Here is a 15,843-nt window from a genome sequence, read left to right on the forward strand (position 1 = left end):
TACCAACACCTGAGCTAGTTGGCATGAACCCAAGGCAGGTCTAAGTAAGTTACATCACAGTCACAGCTGTGACAGCTATAGATGCATCCCACCAATACAGGATGAGATTAAATGTTCCCGTATTTAGAGAGTAAAATGAGTCTTTGAGGTTGATTGTCTGGAGCAAACTTCCCAATAGAACCTGAGGGGAATCATTTCAATTCAGCTTTTGTTATGATGAGTCTTCAATGTTAACCAATCTCTTCTTCTCTTAAAATAGATTAATATATTTCCCACCACTCATTCCTTTTTTTTCCTTTTTTTTTTTAATTTATTTTTTTTCTTTATTTTGCAGTGGTTTTCAGCTACATTTACAGGGGAGGAAGGGCTACAGATCTGAATATTTTTGGATCTTCTGGCCTCTTAAACAAACCAGACAGATTGAATCCCCACTATTTGCTTTCTTTATTTTTACATTCTTTTCTTTGCCAAAAACTCCATTTAAAAGAGGTGAAGCAGAAAAGCTTCTTTCAAAAATAATTAGCTAAAGTCTTTCCAGCCATGTGAAAAGGAATAAAATCTAAAAAGCTAAATCTTCAATTAAAAAAAAAACAAAAACAAAACACAAACCCAACAGTCATAAGGCCTACTTTGAAAAGACAAAAATGGGCAAAACAAAAGATTCATATTCAAATTCAATAGTTCTTATTGCAAGGGAAGATGCCATTGAATTCCAGACCTAATCAGGATTCTTCTTTTTCAGATTTCAGAAAGTCAGACATGAGCAAACTGGACCTTGCTTTGCAATTTGGCTTGAGTTGCAGCTGATGTCCAATCTTTCAACTAGTGTTTTGGTAAAAGGCAAAATATCAGAACGGCTACTGGTGTTGTGATCGATGCTGCGTTTGAGAATAGTAAGAGCCTTACAATAAACAGCAGGGCTTCATTACCCACTTTTAGAGGTACTAAAATACTACAACAAGTTGCAAATATTTATATTATGAAGTCTTATTCTTTCTGGTATTCACATCCCAGACCTGCTGAAGATGTAAAACTAAGCATCTTCCTGAGCTTGTGCACAAAGATGCCGTCTGGAGATCTGGTTCAAAGCATGCAGACTTGAGCATTTACTTTCAGGCTATCTACTTATAAAGAAAACAACCATACTTGTTTGATTCCTATTGTATATATTTCTAGTACCTAAAACAGATTTATTACTGAATTTTGAAATTCAAATATCCCAAGTTAAACTCAGTAAACTTTCAGATTAAGCAGTGATGGTATATTAAAACTTGCTATAAGAAATGTTTGCCATTTGTATATTTTTCATTTGTCCTTGTTCTTGGATGACTTATTGATATCTACAGTGCTTACTTGGGTTACTGTTGCTTGGAGTATATTTGCTGAGACAGTATCAAGTAACATGCATTGCTATTTACAGAATCACTTCTAGGGGAGCAATTATTCCTAAAGATGATAATGGGTTCTGTGTAAAGAGGCTGATACTTGATTAATTATGCTTTTCTGCTGGTTTTGTAAGAAGAGGCTGGACAGGGAAGATATTTCACAGCTTAGCATTTGCAGATGTTGCTGAGAAAAAAAGGGTTCACCAGTAACATCTGAGCTTCACTAAGCTAGGCTGAACCTTTTTACCTGCATAAAGGGAAGAAATGTTTCAGGTGCAAAAGCAGATTTAGTTCTTTGCTTTCTTAATCTGTTTTCTAAGTCCAAACTCATGTTTCTTTTCTTTATTTACCCCAAATTAACAAAGGTAAATAGTTCAATATAAATCACCTTGCTAAAATTAAGTTCACCTATGCCCTTCTCATAAAATATCTCTGGAGACTCATTACATGGTTCTTCATAGTCAAATAAGTAACAAATGGCATCAATTCCATGGATGAACAGAAAATGCTATTACTTAATGGTACTAGGCAAAGTTAGCTAACAAAGTGAGATGATTAATGCAGTGAGATGTCTCAGGTAAACATCAGAATTTGAATTTAATCTCTGGATATCCCTCAGTGCATCTATTACTTTTTATTGTAATTGAGGAGAGAAAGTAGATCTGACACTTCTGTCAAAAATACGCTTGACAGCCTCTGGCATCATGGTTACAAGCTTCTGAAGTGTTTAGGATGTGATCACCTTGTCTGTGCTGTAGCATTCAGAATTGCTCTGCTTGCAGAGTTCAGACTATAAAGAGTATGAAGCAGGACTTATAACAATATAGGCCTATAGGCTCCTGCTTCCACTACTATTGTCACATCATATTCAGTGAGGAATACAAAAACTTAATACAAACCAGTGCAAAAGACTCTTCCCTAAGCAGGCAGCTGGGGAGCTCCAGGGGCCTATGATAAGCCCATAAAGTACATCTTGTGGTGTAAACTAAAGTTAAAAAATAAAAAATAAAAAAAATCTGAATACCATGCATCTTATCTAAATCTGCCTGAAATGCTTTGTTTGACCAAGCGTAAAGGGTTTTTCTGACAGCTTCCAAGATTCAAAAAAACTCCATCACTTTTTAAACTACATTAACAACAAAAATTGAAAACCTGTGCTAATTCTGACTAGCCACACAATAAATGTTTGGACAGTGCACAACACAGATTCGTTAAAATGCAGACTCTGAGAACCCAGAAATGTTCTTTCTGGAATACTATATCTCTACTTCTGTGTGCAGACTATGTAGAGCTATCATAAGCTATGCCTTGAAAACTGGTGTGTTCTGGACTTTCAGTACTCCAGCTGAAGTGATTTCATTTCAGAAGGTCAAGTGGTTTTTGATGGTTAAAATCCCTCTTCTAGTTTACTGTTAGAATACGCTCACTTTCAGCTTCCTTGAGAGCTATGCAGTACTGTGAATAATGCAAAAGAAAAGGGAAGCCTACAAAGGTGAGTGAGGAGGAGGAAAATACAGTAAAATGCAAACCAAGGTGATCCAAAGTCCTCTAAATCTGGGTCATTTCTTAGGAACAAATTATGGCCTGTGATTTTGCTAATTAGAACTTTTCTCTGATTTCTGTTCCTCTGTTAATTCGCTCAAAACCAAATACTCCAGATTGGTATTTTGTATCGTTTGCTACCTTTCTGTAAGAGATTTGAATGGATGTCAAATGATACTCTAAATGATGCTGATCTAATGATGATCAGCAGCATTCAGCTGTACATCTAGTCTACCCTATGCTTTTGGGAGGTATGCTAAGGAATAAGAGATAGTAAACTAACCTTGTTAGTTCAACTAACAAAGGTATAGATTATATTTCTGTACCAAGTTATACCACTATTTAGAAATGGAGCTGAAATCATTGTGAAACAAAGAAAATGGTCAAAGGAAGGGAATAATTTTACAAGAGTTTCTATTTCTGACATAAACATCGTCATAGATGGTTTTCTTGGTGTATTTTTTTTTTTTTTTCTCCCTGAAAGCTGAAAGGCTTGTGGACTCACCTGACGTCCACATCATGCTATGAGATTAAAGGAGATGGGGTACAAAGATAAAATACAGGAATGACTTATGCACTCTGTGAAAGCATTTTGTTTTATATCACTGTAAAGAGTCTTTTGATTATGGAGTAAGGATCTAATTTCACAAGTCTTTCATGTAAATAATTCAGCTCTAAGAAACCATGCCAGATCTCTTTCTTTTTGATGCTTTGCAACATGTGCGCACCACCAGTCCTAACAAAGCAAAACTTCTCATGCTTTTGAAAGATTCTGATTCTCCAAGAATGTCTATAACTTGCCAAATCGCCTGAGCCTATTACCTGGCTGCATTGTTTGAAATGTTTGTTTTCCTAATAAAGATTCTTACATTTCTGAGAAAACAACTGGGTTGCTTGCACCACTGAGACTTTATAGTTCTTTTCTTTGCTCCAAAGTCGAGACAAGAAAGACTTCCACTTTTCAAGCAGGCAATGGGGCAATTCCCAATGTGGTGCTGTGGCTCGTATCTCAAAGCACCTTTGCTGCCACCTAAATAGGAAAATACTGCCAGCTGTGCCACCATACTGAGGCATATATAAAGTGGATAAATGCATCCACTGAGTCTCACAGCTGTGCACAAGGGTGCTGAAAGTAACCTGCCCCAGTGTGGCAATCCATGTGCTGCTTAGAAACTCTATTCAAATGACAACCTCTAAACACGACGGAAACCCTGAATAATACAGAATGGAGGAAGAGTTGTGATACAGGAAGGGAAAACAGCTTGAAAAATAACTTGTTAGGTCACCCTGAGATGCCAAGAAAATGACTTGGGTTCCCTTCTGACAGAAATAAATACAAAGGGAATGTAAAAACCACCGACTTTTTCCCTGATGCTCCTTCCTAGTAACCACGTTACCTTTTCATTTAAGCCATCTTGCTTACTTGTGCGCTGAGTTATGTGAAAACCAAATGGTGCTTTGAATCAATGACATCCCTGCAGGGCACCTGGAAGGTTTATTTCCTCTCATTTATGTTCTCTCTCTTTTGTTGGGATTCAGGGTAAAGGCCAGTCTTCCACCCACCCCTCACTCCGCTGTTGCGCTTTTGCTGCGGTTGATTGCTGTTTCTTTCCTGCTTCTTAGGGATTCACCTGCCCACCTTCACTTCATTATCTCATGCCCTTTAGTTTCTGCTTAATGTGGACATTTGTGTGTTAGTATCTAGACTGTGCCTTAATATATGCAGTGAACCCTTTTGATTCTAGTAACAGTCTGCTCCTGGGTGACAGAATTATCTTATGAAATACTCCTATTCTTTTGTGCCACTTTTTTTCTCAGGCAGGATTTTCTTTGTTCTGTTCTCACACATTGAATTCTTCCAGCAGAATCCTAATACAGGGATCTGCTTTTGATTTTAAATTCTCAGAATTTGAATTTTTTTCCCCAGTGCTGTCTAGTTTTGATTTCCCTAAGTTAACTTTAGCGAATGCGGTACTTAACATTCTAGTGAATGTGCTCTCTCTCTTTCTTATATGTATATAAGAAAAAGAAGCTCAGAACAATTTCATGCATAAAAAGGCACAAGTACCGAATTTAAGAGCCTTTTTATTGTTCTAAACACTGAGATGTACCTGTCTTACAGAAAATACCTTCAGGCATGCTAACTCAGATATGGGTGCATGCTCAAAAGTGTGACAGATTATCACAACATAATACGTCTATTACATAGAACTCTATTTTACTGATCACGAATGTGACTACATTGTAATTACATGTTATTCTCCACATAGCTAACAAAAATATTTACAACTTGATGGGTGACTTATGTGCACAATTTGCCACAAACTCTGCAGCAAATCCTTACTGTGTTTTATAGGACTTGGCACAGGAAAGCACTGCAAAGATCAAACTAGAAAGCCTACAGGGGAACGAATCTCTCCACTGTGCTCTGGAGAAAGGAGAAGAGGTGGGTCTTGCTGTAGTTTAATGCAGTATATACAAGTCTTAGCTTGTAGATTGTAACATTGAACCTTGTTGACTCCAGACTGTGTTACGTTGTACTCTTCTGGGCTCATTCCTTATGGGACATCTCATAAATGTTGTGCGCAATTCAAGGCAAAGGCTGGAGAAAATAACCTGATAGTCCCAGATTAAGAGCCCGGTTCAAGAAAAGATCAGCACTGGGGATGAAGACACAAGCTAAGCAAGCTCTGCTGTACTCTTGGTTTCCTACCCAGGCACTCTTGGCCACTGGGGTAATTCTGAATTTGTGAGATTTGATTAGGAAGCAATATCCCCGCTTCATAACAACTTAGCTGCTGTAACAATCTTCTTGTGAGTGCTGACGCAGGAGCTCTGATTATATAGAAATGGATCTAAAAACAATGAATTTTCAGGGGAACTGCCTCCAGCCACTTATTTGACCGTAACAAGAGTTGATTAGAACGTGTGCCTGAAGTGAACAGGAGACCATAATGTCAATAAGCTCCAGACCCTACCGAACTAAGCAAATAATAACCACAACTGTGGGATGAGCTAAAAGCATCGGATACTGTCTTTTGTTGTCTTATTAGGTAAACCATGTCCATCTTTCCCTTCCCACTTTCTGGCAAAAAAAAAAAAAACATGATATATGTTCTGAGAGTTCCTGGGGGAAGAGGAGGGGCAGGGGGAAGGGGAGTAGGTGGACAAACAGTCATGAAAATGCCAGGAAATATAAACCTTAAATATGAACAGTTGAAATGAATATTTTAAAAATTCAATTTCTACTTTAAAATATGTATATATGTATATATATGTTTCCAGATAATATCAAACACGTCTTTGTTTTCTTAATCACAGAATGTATAAATATAAGAACACATTTTAAGTCCTGGACTGCTTGGTAGGGCATATCTAGTGCATTGTGCCCATATCCTGCCCTGTCTCTCCTGTAGTGAAGTCCTACTTGGTTGAAATAGTGCCATTTTTGATGGGTCTCAGAACTTCCCTGTGGGGAAGAGATTTGAACTGGAGCAAGGATATCATTAGAAGCTGTTTTATTATGGTGATTCTATGATTTCCCTAATCATCCCCTTTAGAAATTGGTTCTTGAACAATCTGCACAAATGCTAACAGGGCCAGGAGAACAGTCTTATCTCCTGTCAGAGAAACATGCAGATACTGAGGGCACAAATACTTAGGGCAGGCATATGATAGGCCTTTTTGCAAACTGTCTTATTCATGATTTATTCCTGTGTTATGCCATGTTTTCAAATGACGGTGGGATCGGATTTCTTTTCCTTAACAGAGAAATGACATATATTTCTGTGGATCCTAACAGTGCATTTTTTGTTATAACGCCTGGCCTTTCTAACCTTCTGTCTGCAATTTGAAGTTTTCTTGATCATAATCATGATTAAAAATCTCCTGGGCATACAGTATTTTCGTATGTTAAAAGGTATTATACTGGTAAATTTTATGTAAAACACAATATTAATATAATTAAATATATAGGGGGTTAGTTCCTTATGTCTTCCTGTTTGGTATATCACAGTAGGTACTATTCCTTGTGATTAAAAGATGAATACAAAGTTCAAATAAACACAAAGAGGTCATCCTCTCTTGCCTGTCTGTATCAGTATTGTGCAGCTGTAGTTGAGGTTCGCAAGATCTTTAACAAAAGTTCATTTTACATTCAGAACACAGACAGATTTGTGTTGCTGAATCCCTTTCACATCCACTCGCCACACAAAAAGCATGTGCTAAATTGAGTTCAGCCCATTGCAACAGTTCTTCTGATAACCTTGGAATGCAGCCTATGTGGACAGAGGATGCTTTAAGTCTTTAGGAGGAATATGTACTAAATAAGACCCTGCTTTTATATTAAAAGCCCAATTTTAATAAAACACTCAGGCATTCTATTTCAAGTAACTACTTTATTTATATAGCCAGGTGCTTGTCTTGCTTTTATCTCACCACTTCCAGCAAAATCTCAATTTAAAAATTTTCCCTTCTTTTGTCCATCTCTCTTTATAATTAGTCTTTTCTGTTTAACTCCATGCTTGCCATCATTAAAATGAAATTGCCAGAGCCTTTCAGATATTCCCATTTCACTTGCTTATTTACAATTCTTCTGGGACTTTGTATTGTATTCTTTATCACTCTAATCCAGATGTCTTTCTAAGGAGAAGCAACAGGGAATTGAGGACTTGAGGTGAGATTTCACACATTCTCTCTTTCTTTTCTGGCTCTGAAAGGTACAATGCTGTCGAAGGAGCACAAACAGATGTTCGACTTTTCCTTCCATTTCCTCAGCACCTGCAGCATCCAGCAGAAAACAAATCATTATGTTTTTGCTCATGTTTCTAACAAATACAGCATTTTGGATGTCTGGTGGAAGAATCTTGTCAGTGGGCTTACATTCTTTCATTTTGTACAATAATATGCCTTGCTCACCTTTCAGGAATTTGCCTTTTTTAGCAATGACAATGAAGCAGCTCATACCAAAAGAGATTAATGGGCATTAGGCAATACTTGCATCTATGTCCCCTCTGGGGCCTCATAGCTTAATAACAGGGTTTGCCTCAAAAACAATCCAAGCAACACCAGATAAATGCCTTTTCAAGCCTATTAACATGTAATGTTAGTGCTTTGGATAAGAATACAACGTAAGTAAAATAACATCATATGGAGCTCCCATATGATAAAAAGAAGGCAGAAAAATCCCATTAAAGTTTAATGTACCTGCATCTAGTTTCATGGTGTCATAGCCACATATCTTTATCATCATTCTTAGCAAAACTATTCTATGTTAAATTACTGTAGCTACTGAAAATATTTAGTCCTTTTCCTTTTAATTTTACCCTTCTGAATTTTTGCCTATCACTAAGTTTCATCTGTTTTTTTCCCCTCTTGATACTCTTCCTTTCTAAGGAAACAAATCCTTATAAGCAATAGAGCCTTCCTATCACCCTGTGCCCTGATATGCTGTGAGACATCCTTTAGGAAAGCTCTGCATATCTTTCCTCAGAAATCAGTTATGTCAGCTCTTAGTGAAGTTGGTGGTTCTTATCTAAATTACCTCCTAGTTCCACCTGGGATTTGGATGCTTGAAGCAGAGGATTAGATCCTTAGCAGATGTAAATCAGCATACCGCTGTTGATTTTAATTATGTCTGGTGTCTTATACTAGCTGATGATCCAGCCTGGAGTAATAGTATAATGGATGGCTTGTTCATTTCAAGAAAGGAGGTTTTTTTTCTTTTTTTTTTTTTTTTCTTTCCTCACTGAAAGCATCCAGCCTTGTTGTTAGTACCTATTGCTTCAGCAGCACAGGGGTAATGAGACTCTTCTAAAGCTTATCCTTTAATAGAAAAAGCGTTCTTGTGGTACAGGACAGTTCTTTCCTGAATTAGCCTTCATTACTGCAAGATATAGCTGTAAGCTACCAAATCTGTATTCACACAGCAGTGGATCTGATTTAGCAGAAGCCTTTCCACTAACCATTGTCAGTGGGATTTAGCTTGGTGCCTTCTCTTCAAGCCTTGATGAAGACATGATGGCTTGATAAAAGATTACTTAATATCTTTTCCTTAATGTTAAAGGACCACTGTGGATTTGGACATGATTGAATAAAAGGTTGGCTCTAAATGCCTGCTCTGACATAAGACAAGTGCACCACTATATTTTATGTGATTTATGTGCTAATTAGACGCTTTTTCTCAGTAGTCAGTCAGAGATTTGGAACTAACTTCTCCAGAAAAAAAGTCAAAAGCTTTCTCAATTTCTATGCAAAACAGAATGTTTCAGTTACTACTTCTGAGGTATACAAGTGTGTGCTGACACTTAGAAGGATATGAACTACAGGAAAGTTAAAAACAACTGACTAACAGAAAACGTGTGTGATTCTCCATCAGAGAAGACAAAAAGGGACAAATATAACAGAAAGATGTTAAACACAGACCTTACATGCTAACGGATGGACGTTTTGTACAGCCACATAGGTGACATTATAATTGTTTAGTTAACTTAGAACACTGTTTTTAGGGTTAGAGATGACAACTACAAAAAACTTACAGCCCTGATAAAAAAAATAAATACAAATGTAAATCTTTTTTTTCTTTGAACACAATTCATAGAAAAATCCATGAAAGGAAAAAAAATTTTGTTTGCCTCCCACACAAATAAAGAATATTTGAACTGCCAATGTGTTAAGGCAGTTCCTAAATTTGTTATAGGCAACAGGTTACGGTAAAAACAGAAATGTGATCAAAACACAGGAGTGTGATGAGGGAATACTTAGGCTGTCATCTCTCTGTAATGAAGTGAAAGCTGTGTTCCCATTCTCTCTGGTCAATGGATGCAATGAAATATATGCATCCTATATATTGGGATGAAGTTCTATACACAGTTGTTGTAGATTGTAGACTGAATAATGGGCTAGATTCTGCAATCTAGTCTGATTATGTGCAAGTTCAGTATGACACAGTCTTAATTTGACACATGTAATTAAAGGTCGTAGCATTTAGGAGTTTCAGAGACTGATTTTTTATTTATTTATGTATTTCATTATCTGTCTCAGCTACTTGTACACCTTTAAGGAAACTTTTTCTTCTTGGAGAAAAATTACATCGTTTTAAAAACTGCTTTTCATATCCTTATTCACTTAGCAAAATTCACTAAAAGAGTACAGATAGTGACTTCAGAGAGGCTGCTTTCATGAATAAGTATTGCACATTGTAAATATGAATTCCAGAACTAGGCCTGCCTGATTTTTTTTGTAAATGAGGAGCCATGCCCATAATCACATTCAGCATCCGGTTTGACCCAGGGTTATTAAATTTATCGTACATAGCTACATCACAGCAATTCTTGCTGGGACTGAAGACAGGAGGTGGCAAATGTTAATTGTAGAGCAGACCTGAATTTTGAAGACAGGAACTGTGTTTTAGGTAGGCGGTCATTTCACAGAAAAGCTTTGCCATTCAGTGAGTGTCTATGTGGGGAGTGCGTGTGTAGCTGGATGGATACGGAAGGTGTCTGCTGGTTGCTGGAAGAATGTACAGCTGTGTGCAGCAAGTGCACAGTGAACACAGTGACACTGTGGTGAAGAAAGTCATGAGACAGTCTGCATTATGAAAACCCTTTCTTATGTGTAACAGAGGGAACTCAAAAGCATAAAACTTGGGCTTCTGCTATTGCAGACAACAGTGGTTATGTGGACAATGTTTTCTGAGCCAGAAAAGCTTTTCATAAAAAATAATTCTTCAGGCGCTACCTTTGCAAGACTTGGACATCACTGAACATGTCTAACTCATTCAGCAGATGGCCCTGAACATACTCATGATAGCCAGTTCCTTAGCAAAATTATCATCCAGGTATTAGAGGCTGACACAGTATTCAACTTCTTTCCTATGGTATGAGACATAAGGAAAATGAAACTAAGCAAGAAGTCTAATGGAAGATAAATGTCTAAATTAGCAGGGAATGAAAGCACCTTTCTGGAAACAAAACAAGAAAAGCCCCATATGTAATTGTGTGAGAGTGGAAGAGAGCGTAAATGCTATTTAGAGCTTACCAATCAAGAAAATACAATAAAAAAACCAGCCGGGCAGATTTTTCCTCCTTATCTGATACCTGAGTAGTCAGACTTTCTTGATCTCAAGTAATCGGGCTTCTCTGAAGCTGTGTGACCAACTCTTTATTGAATTTCTGAGTGTGAATTACTTAACATTTTAGCTCAGCAGCAGAATTTGGAAGAAGCAAATCACTAATGATTGGGTTAACATACTGTATCACGCTTGTCTGATATTTAACCTTAGTAAAAACTTTCCAGAATTTAAAGGCAAGTTATTCTCCTTCCTACTGTGGAACAAAGTTACTACAAAGATGGCTATGTCTCCTGAATTTGTTTTACAGCCATGTTTCTTTTCTTGGATTCTAAAACACCTTGCCAAGTTAAGGAGAAAGAGCTTTAATGAAAACCCAGAGAATTTTGTAAGTTCCCCATAGGTTTACTCACAAGGTCATATCTATGTTTAAGCACTTCGCTGAACTAACTCCTGCTATTAAGGCTCTGGCAAGAAGAGTCTCATATTTTATGTATGAACTGTGAAATCCCTGGTTGATGTTATAATATAAATGCTAGTAATTATTTTTAATGTTATGGCTGAAGATAGCATTCAGCTACCGGATCCCATTGCTCTAACAGACGTAGACTGTGAGGCTGCCCTTGTCCTGAAAAGTTTACAGCCTAATTATTACTTGAAAGCAGCATGAGGATCAACAATCTCACATCTACATCTACATATATTTTTCTTCTCAGTTCCCCAGATACAGGAAAGCAAATCAGTACTTCATTTAAAACTACATTTGAAGAAAATGAGATGTAGGAAATAAAACTGAGTCTGAGGGGAGAAAAACACATGAGTAGGATGCCCTAAGTTGCATGGAAAGTAGAGAATTAGGAAGAAATACTTGAAAAGCTATTATTTTATTAGGCAGAACCTGCTCACGAAAAATGGACAATAATCAGAGAGTCAAAAAAGTACATTCTTATAAATTAATGTCATTAGCAGAGATAGACTTAGAAATATAGGATCAAAATCCCAAAAGAGTCATGTAGACAGATGCTAGGAAAACTATGACACATCTGATAGCTTGCAGAACAGTCTTAATGCGCTTCCTCCTATACGATCAAGTATGTGAACTGACAAAAGAAATGTTAGTTAATCAAATCAGGGCTTAGAACAAATAGGGAGGAGATTTTAACAATAGTATAATATAAAAAATATTTGTTGTTTTTATTTCATGTGGAGAAAAAACAAGAAATTCAAGTAGCCAATTATTATAACAGCAGAGAACGTATCTCATTTAAAAGGTCAAAATGATATTCTGCCATCTTTACGGTTTGCCAAAGCTGTAGTTAAAGTTGCAATCTACGTTACAAACTGTACTACAACCATCAATATAGAGGTGTCTATATTTAGAACAAAGCAGCATTGTTAGTGCTTTTTTAAAGTGTTGTCAGAGAAGACTTTTCAAATGCATGACAGCAGATCCAGTTTGTGAAAGGAATCTCAATCACAGCAATTCCACCCTGGCACTTCGATTTCAGGTGCAAATCTTCCATGGCTCTGTGGCTGCTGCACCTCTACTTCTCTCCAGTAGTCCGTCATTCTCAGAGCATAGCCTCTCCCGCTTGTAGGCTCTTCTGTGATGGGTCCCTTCTTTTATAACAACACAAATGCCCAAATGCCAAGAAGGTCTTTGATCTAATTATGAGGGAGAAGTACATCACCATTGTCTACAAGGACATAAAATCTTATATAAACAATGAACATAAACATCTTGATATGTTGGTTTGTGGATACAAATTATTATGAAACTCTCACGTCTTCCTAATGGGAGACCAAAATTTGATCCTCTTGCTTTGATGTGATACTGTGCCACTGTAAAATTTTGCTGCCTGCCTCAGGGATCACGAGCAGACTGTCAGCGTTTTGGGAACACACCTGGCAAACAACAAAGATGATCTAAAAAGTTCCTGCTATGTGGCTTAATATTCAATAAATGATGCAAGAGGTCCAGAAGATCTGAGGTCTCTGTTTATGGGACTCTGCAGGTATTCATTTGTCTGTGGTTCCCCAGGAAAATCCTTTCCTTTTTAAAGTGTACTTTCACAGGAATTGCTGCCATACCCATCCTGCATTAATATTCAGGATCTGCACTCATAATCCATTGCTAAGCAACACTTAACAAAATTGATCTTGCATTAAACAAGCTCTGGAGCTTGAATAATACATTATTTCCTCTCTACTTATAATCAGTGAAAACCTTTGGTTGCCTTTTGAATGTCACAATATTGAAAGATTTTATTTTAAACACAAATCTTAATTGTTACAAAAGTCCATTTGGATTAAGGATCAGATGTAAATTCAACCTTGGCATCATTTAATGCTAAAAGTAAATAAATTACAAAAATTGTTCAATCCTTGAAGGATGCAGAAAAAAATAAATAAAAAGCAACACAATACAGAGCAGCCATATCCCATTTTGCATTCAGATACATTGAGGGCAATACCTTGTTGGCTACTGTGTATATATTTTAAGCATCTCTGTCACTGTTTATTTATATTCTGTATTAAGATCACACATCTGCGTGCATTTATATGTTGAATACAGGAGTTTCTGTTTCCCATACGTGATTATTTTATGTACATAGGAAATAACCTTGCCTCTCTGGAGTTTTCCAAATGGCTGCTGAGGATGGAATTCCACACCTTGAAGTTGCCAGAAATTGCCTGTTTTGTCTTCTAACCCATTTCTCTGCCACTGCAGGATAGCTCTCCTGGGTATATTCACCAATGCCTTAATCATCCTGTTCTTAAGAGTCTCAAGCAATGTCTCCTTTGGGAGTTCACTGCACAGTCTATTAGATCTTAGTGCTAGACAACACTTATTTATATTCATCTTATATTTATTAAGCCAGAGTCCTTTCTGTCTCTTTCCTTCCCCAGCCCCTGATACTCCAGTTCAAGACAGAATGTGGGAAGTAATTTTCCTATAATTTCTGAAGGCCTAGGTGTTGGGATAATTATGTATGCTACCAACTTCAAGCCTTTCTTTACTTCCATGGAATGATTAGATGACTAAAAACTCTAAAAATTGGGCCCTAAAGAACTCGATTCATTTTAATTATCTTACACTTCATTTTATAAAACAGTTTTCTAAACTAAAACTGAAATATAATTTTAGCACACAATTCTTGACAGACTTCAGGCAAAGTATTAATTTGTTGACATTGTCTATGAATTGTTTTATGTTATGCTCTATTTGTCTCCATTGAAGAATCTAGTGTCCATGTTTTAATATCTATGACTTATGTACGGAACTTCAAACAAAGGCTGTTCTAAGAACCTGTACTTTGCATTTAGTGTACAAGATATTTAAATAATTAGAGAATATAAGCTATGTATAATTTTCCCAATAACCTTTTTTGTTGTTGTTTTTGTTGTTAGAAATAAGTAAAATAATGCACATTGTTGTCTCTAGGATATTTTTCCTATTTTTCTTCATCACCGTAAAACTTGTAAAATAGAAACATTCAGGCCAATGAATACAAAACAGCTAAAATACTCATACTGTTTAACTCAATATAAATTTCTAAAACATTTTTTCAGCACATTACCATGAACTTCTCTGAAATTCTTATACAGCCTCTGTGAGAAAAATTAAATATGTAATCTTTATTTAATAAAAGTGCAAATTGAAATAAAAACCATGAGCATAAACTTTAAATGTTCAATGGGGAGACGTTTAGGCCCAGCATAAAACTGAATTTGATTTTTGAAAGCTATTTGAGCCTCAATATCTTTATCTCACCAGACATTTTGCTTATTCCTTATATTTCATCCCATTTCACTCCTTATCTTTATTTATGAAGGATGCAAGTTATGATTTTTCTGTGATAACACACGGTCCAATGCTGTAATGGTAATGCATCTGTTGCAAATATCCCACCATTTGAAAGGGTGGTTTGTATTTTTATTTAAAGAGGGAAGGGTCTGTATTTTTTCCACCCAGTTGAGGGGAAAAATAAATAAATAAATAAATATTACTCAGTGCTTTCCCATCTTAAATAGCATTTTGCTCCCCATGAGTTTGTCAGTGTATATTTATTGGGCATAAACCAGGATGCAATCACCTGATCTTAATTATATATTCTTTCTATTTCGGTGTGGAAGTTATCGTAACAGTTTTCATTCATCCCTAATACAGGCAAACCAAATGACCACTGTAAACCTGAAGGAGTCAGATTTTGGTGTCCTTATTTCTTTCTTTCTGGAATTTAGTGACAGATACATCTCAGGTGAGAGCTGAGGGATAAATGTCGGACACAAACCATACTGCTAGTTTTATAACTTCTTGTTGTGAGTTTTTAGTTTCATGTCTATGATGAGCGCAGCTTAGTTTTTGAAAATCCAGGCAACAGGTCTTCAATCTTCTGTTGAATAAAATGTCAGCAAATGATGACCTACATTTTGCTAAAACTATTTTTTTAATTTCATGATGAAGTGTGGCAACAACTCCAGTCCATCTCAGCAGGGTCTTTATTCTTTTGACACTTTAACCCAACAACATTCTGAACTACCAGTAATGAGAAATATTGTTCAGGATTCTGAAGCCTCATTTAAAATTGATAGCTTAAAATCACACGTACTAAACAGCCTATTGAGCATGTCAGTATTTGCATATCTAGAAAAATAAATTGAGACATTGGATTGTCTACTTAATTGTAGCATGTTGCAAGAAAGCTGATGAGGGGAACAGAGTACAATGTAGTTGTTTCAAGCCATTGTCGTTAAATCCCTCCATTGGAGATGACAGCAGACGCTAGGCAATCCTTTTTGTCTGGCATCAATATGATGGTGACTGTCTCCTAATGTTACATTCAG

At 36.6% G+C, this 15,843-nt stretch overlaps 1 protein-coding gene across 6 annotated transcripts in view; it reads left to right on the forward strand.

The window, feature by feature from the left end:
• Positions 1-15,843, forward strand: part of LOC310881294 (uncharacterized protein) — an 89,286-nt gene that overhangs the window by 65,080 nt on the left and 8,363 nt on the right. For 2 of the 6 annotated variants that reach the window (XR_014572298.1, XM_083798447.1), the window contains 2 exons: positions 5,284-5,373; positions 15,167-15,257. Coding sequence is in view for 3 of the 6 variants with exons in the window: in XM_083798447.1 (XP_083654573.1) it covers positions 5,284-5,373; positions 15,167-15,240 (164 nt within the window). In the remaining 3 variants the exon portion in view is untranslated. Of the gene's footprint in view, positions 1-742; positions 894-5,283; positions 5,374-5,451; positions 7,698-15,166; positions 15,258-15,843 lie in introns of those variants that run through there. The other 4 variants (XR_014572299.1, XM_083798448.1, XR_014572300.1 and 1 more) reach the window with 3 other exon arrangements.

This window comes from Anser anser (assembly GCF_964211835.1).
Source record: "Anser anser genome assembly, chromosome: 14".
In the NCBI taxonomy this organism is placed as follows: Eukaryota; Metazoa; Chordata; class Aves; order Anseriformes; family Anatidae; genus Anser; species Anser anser.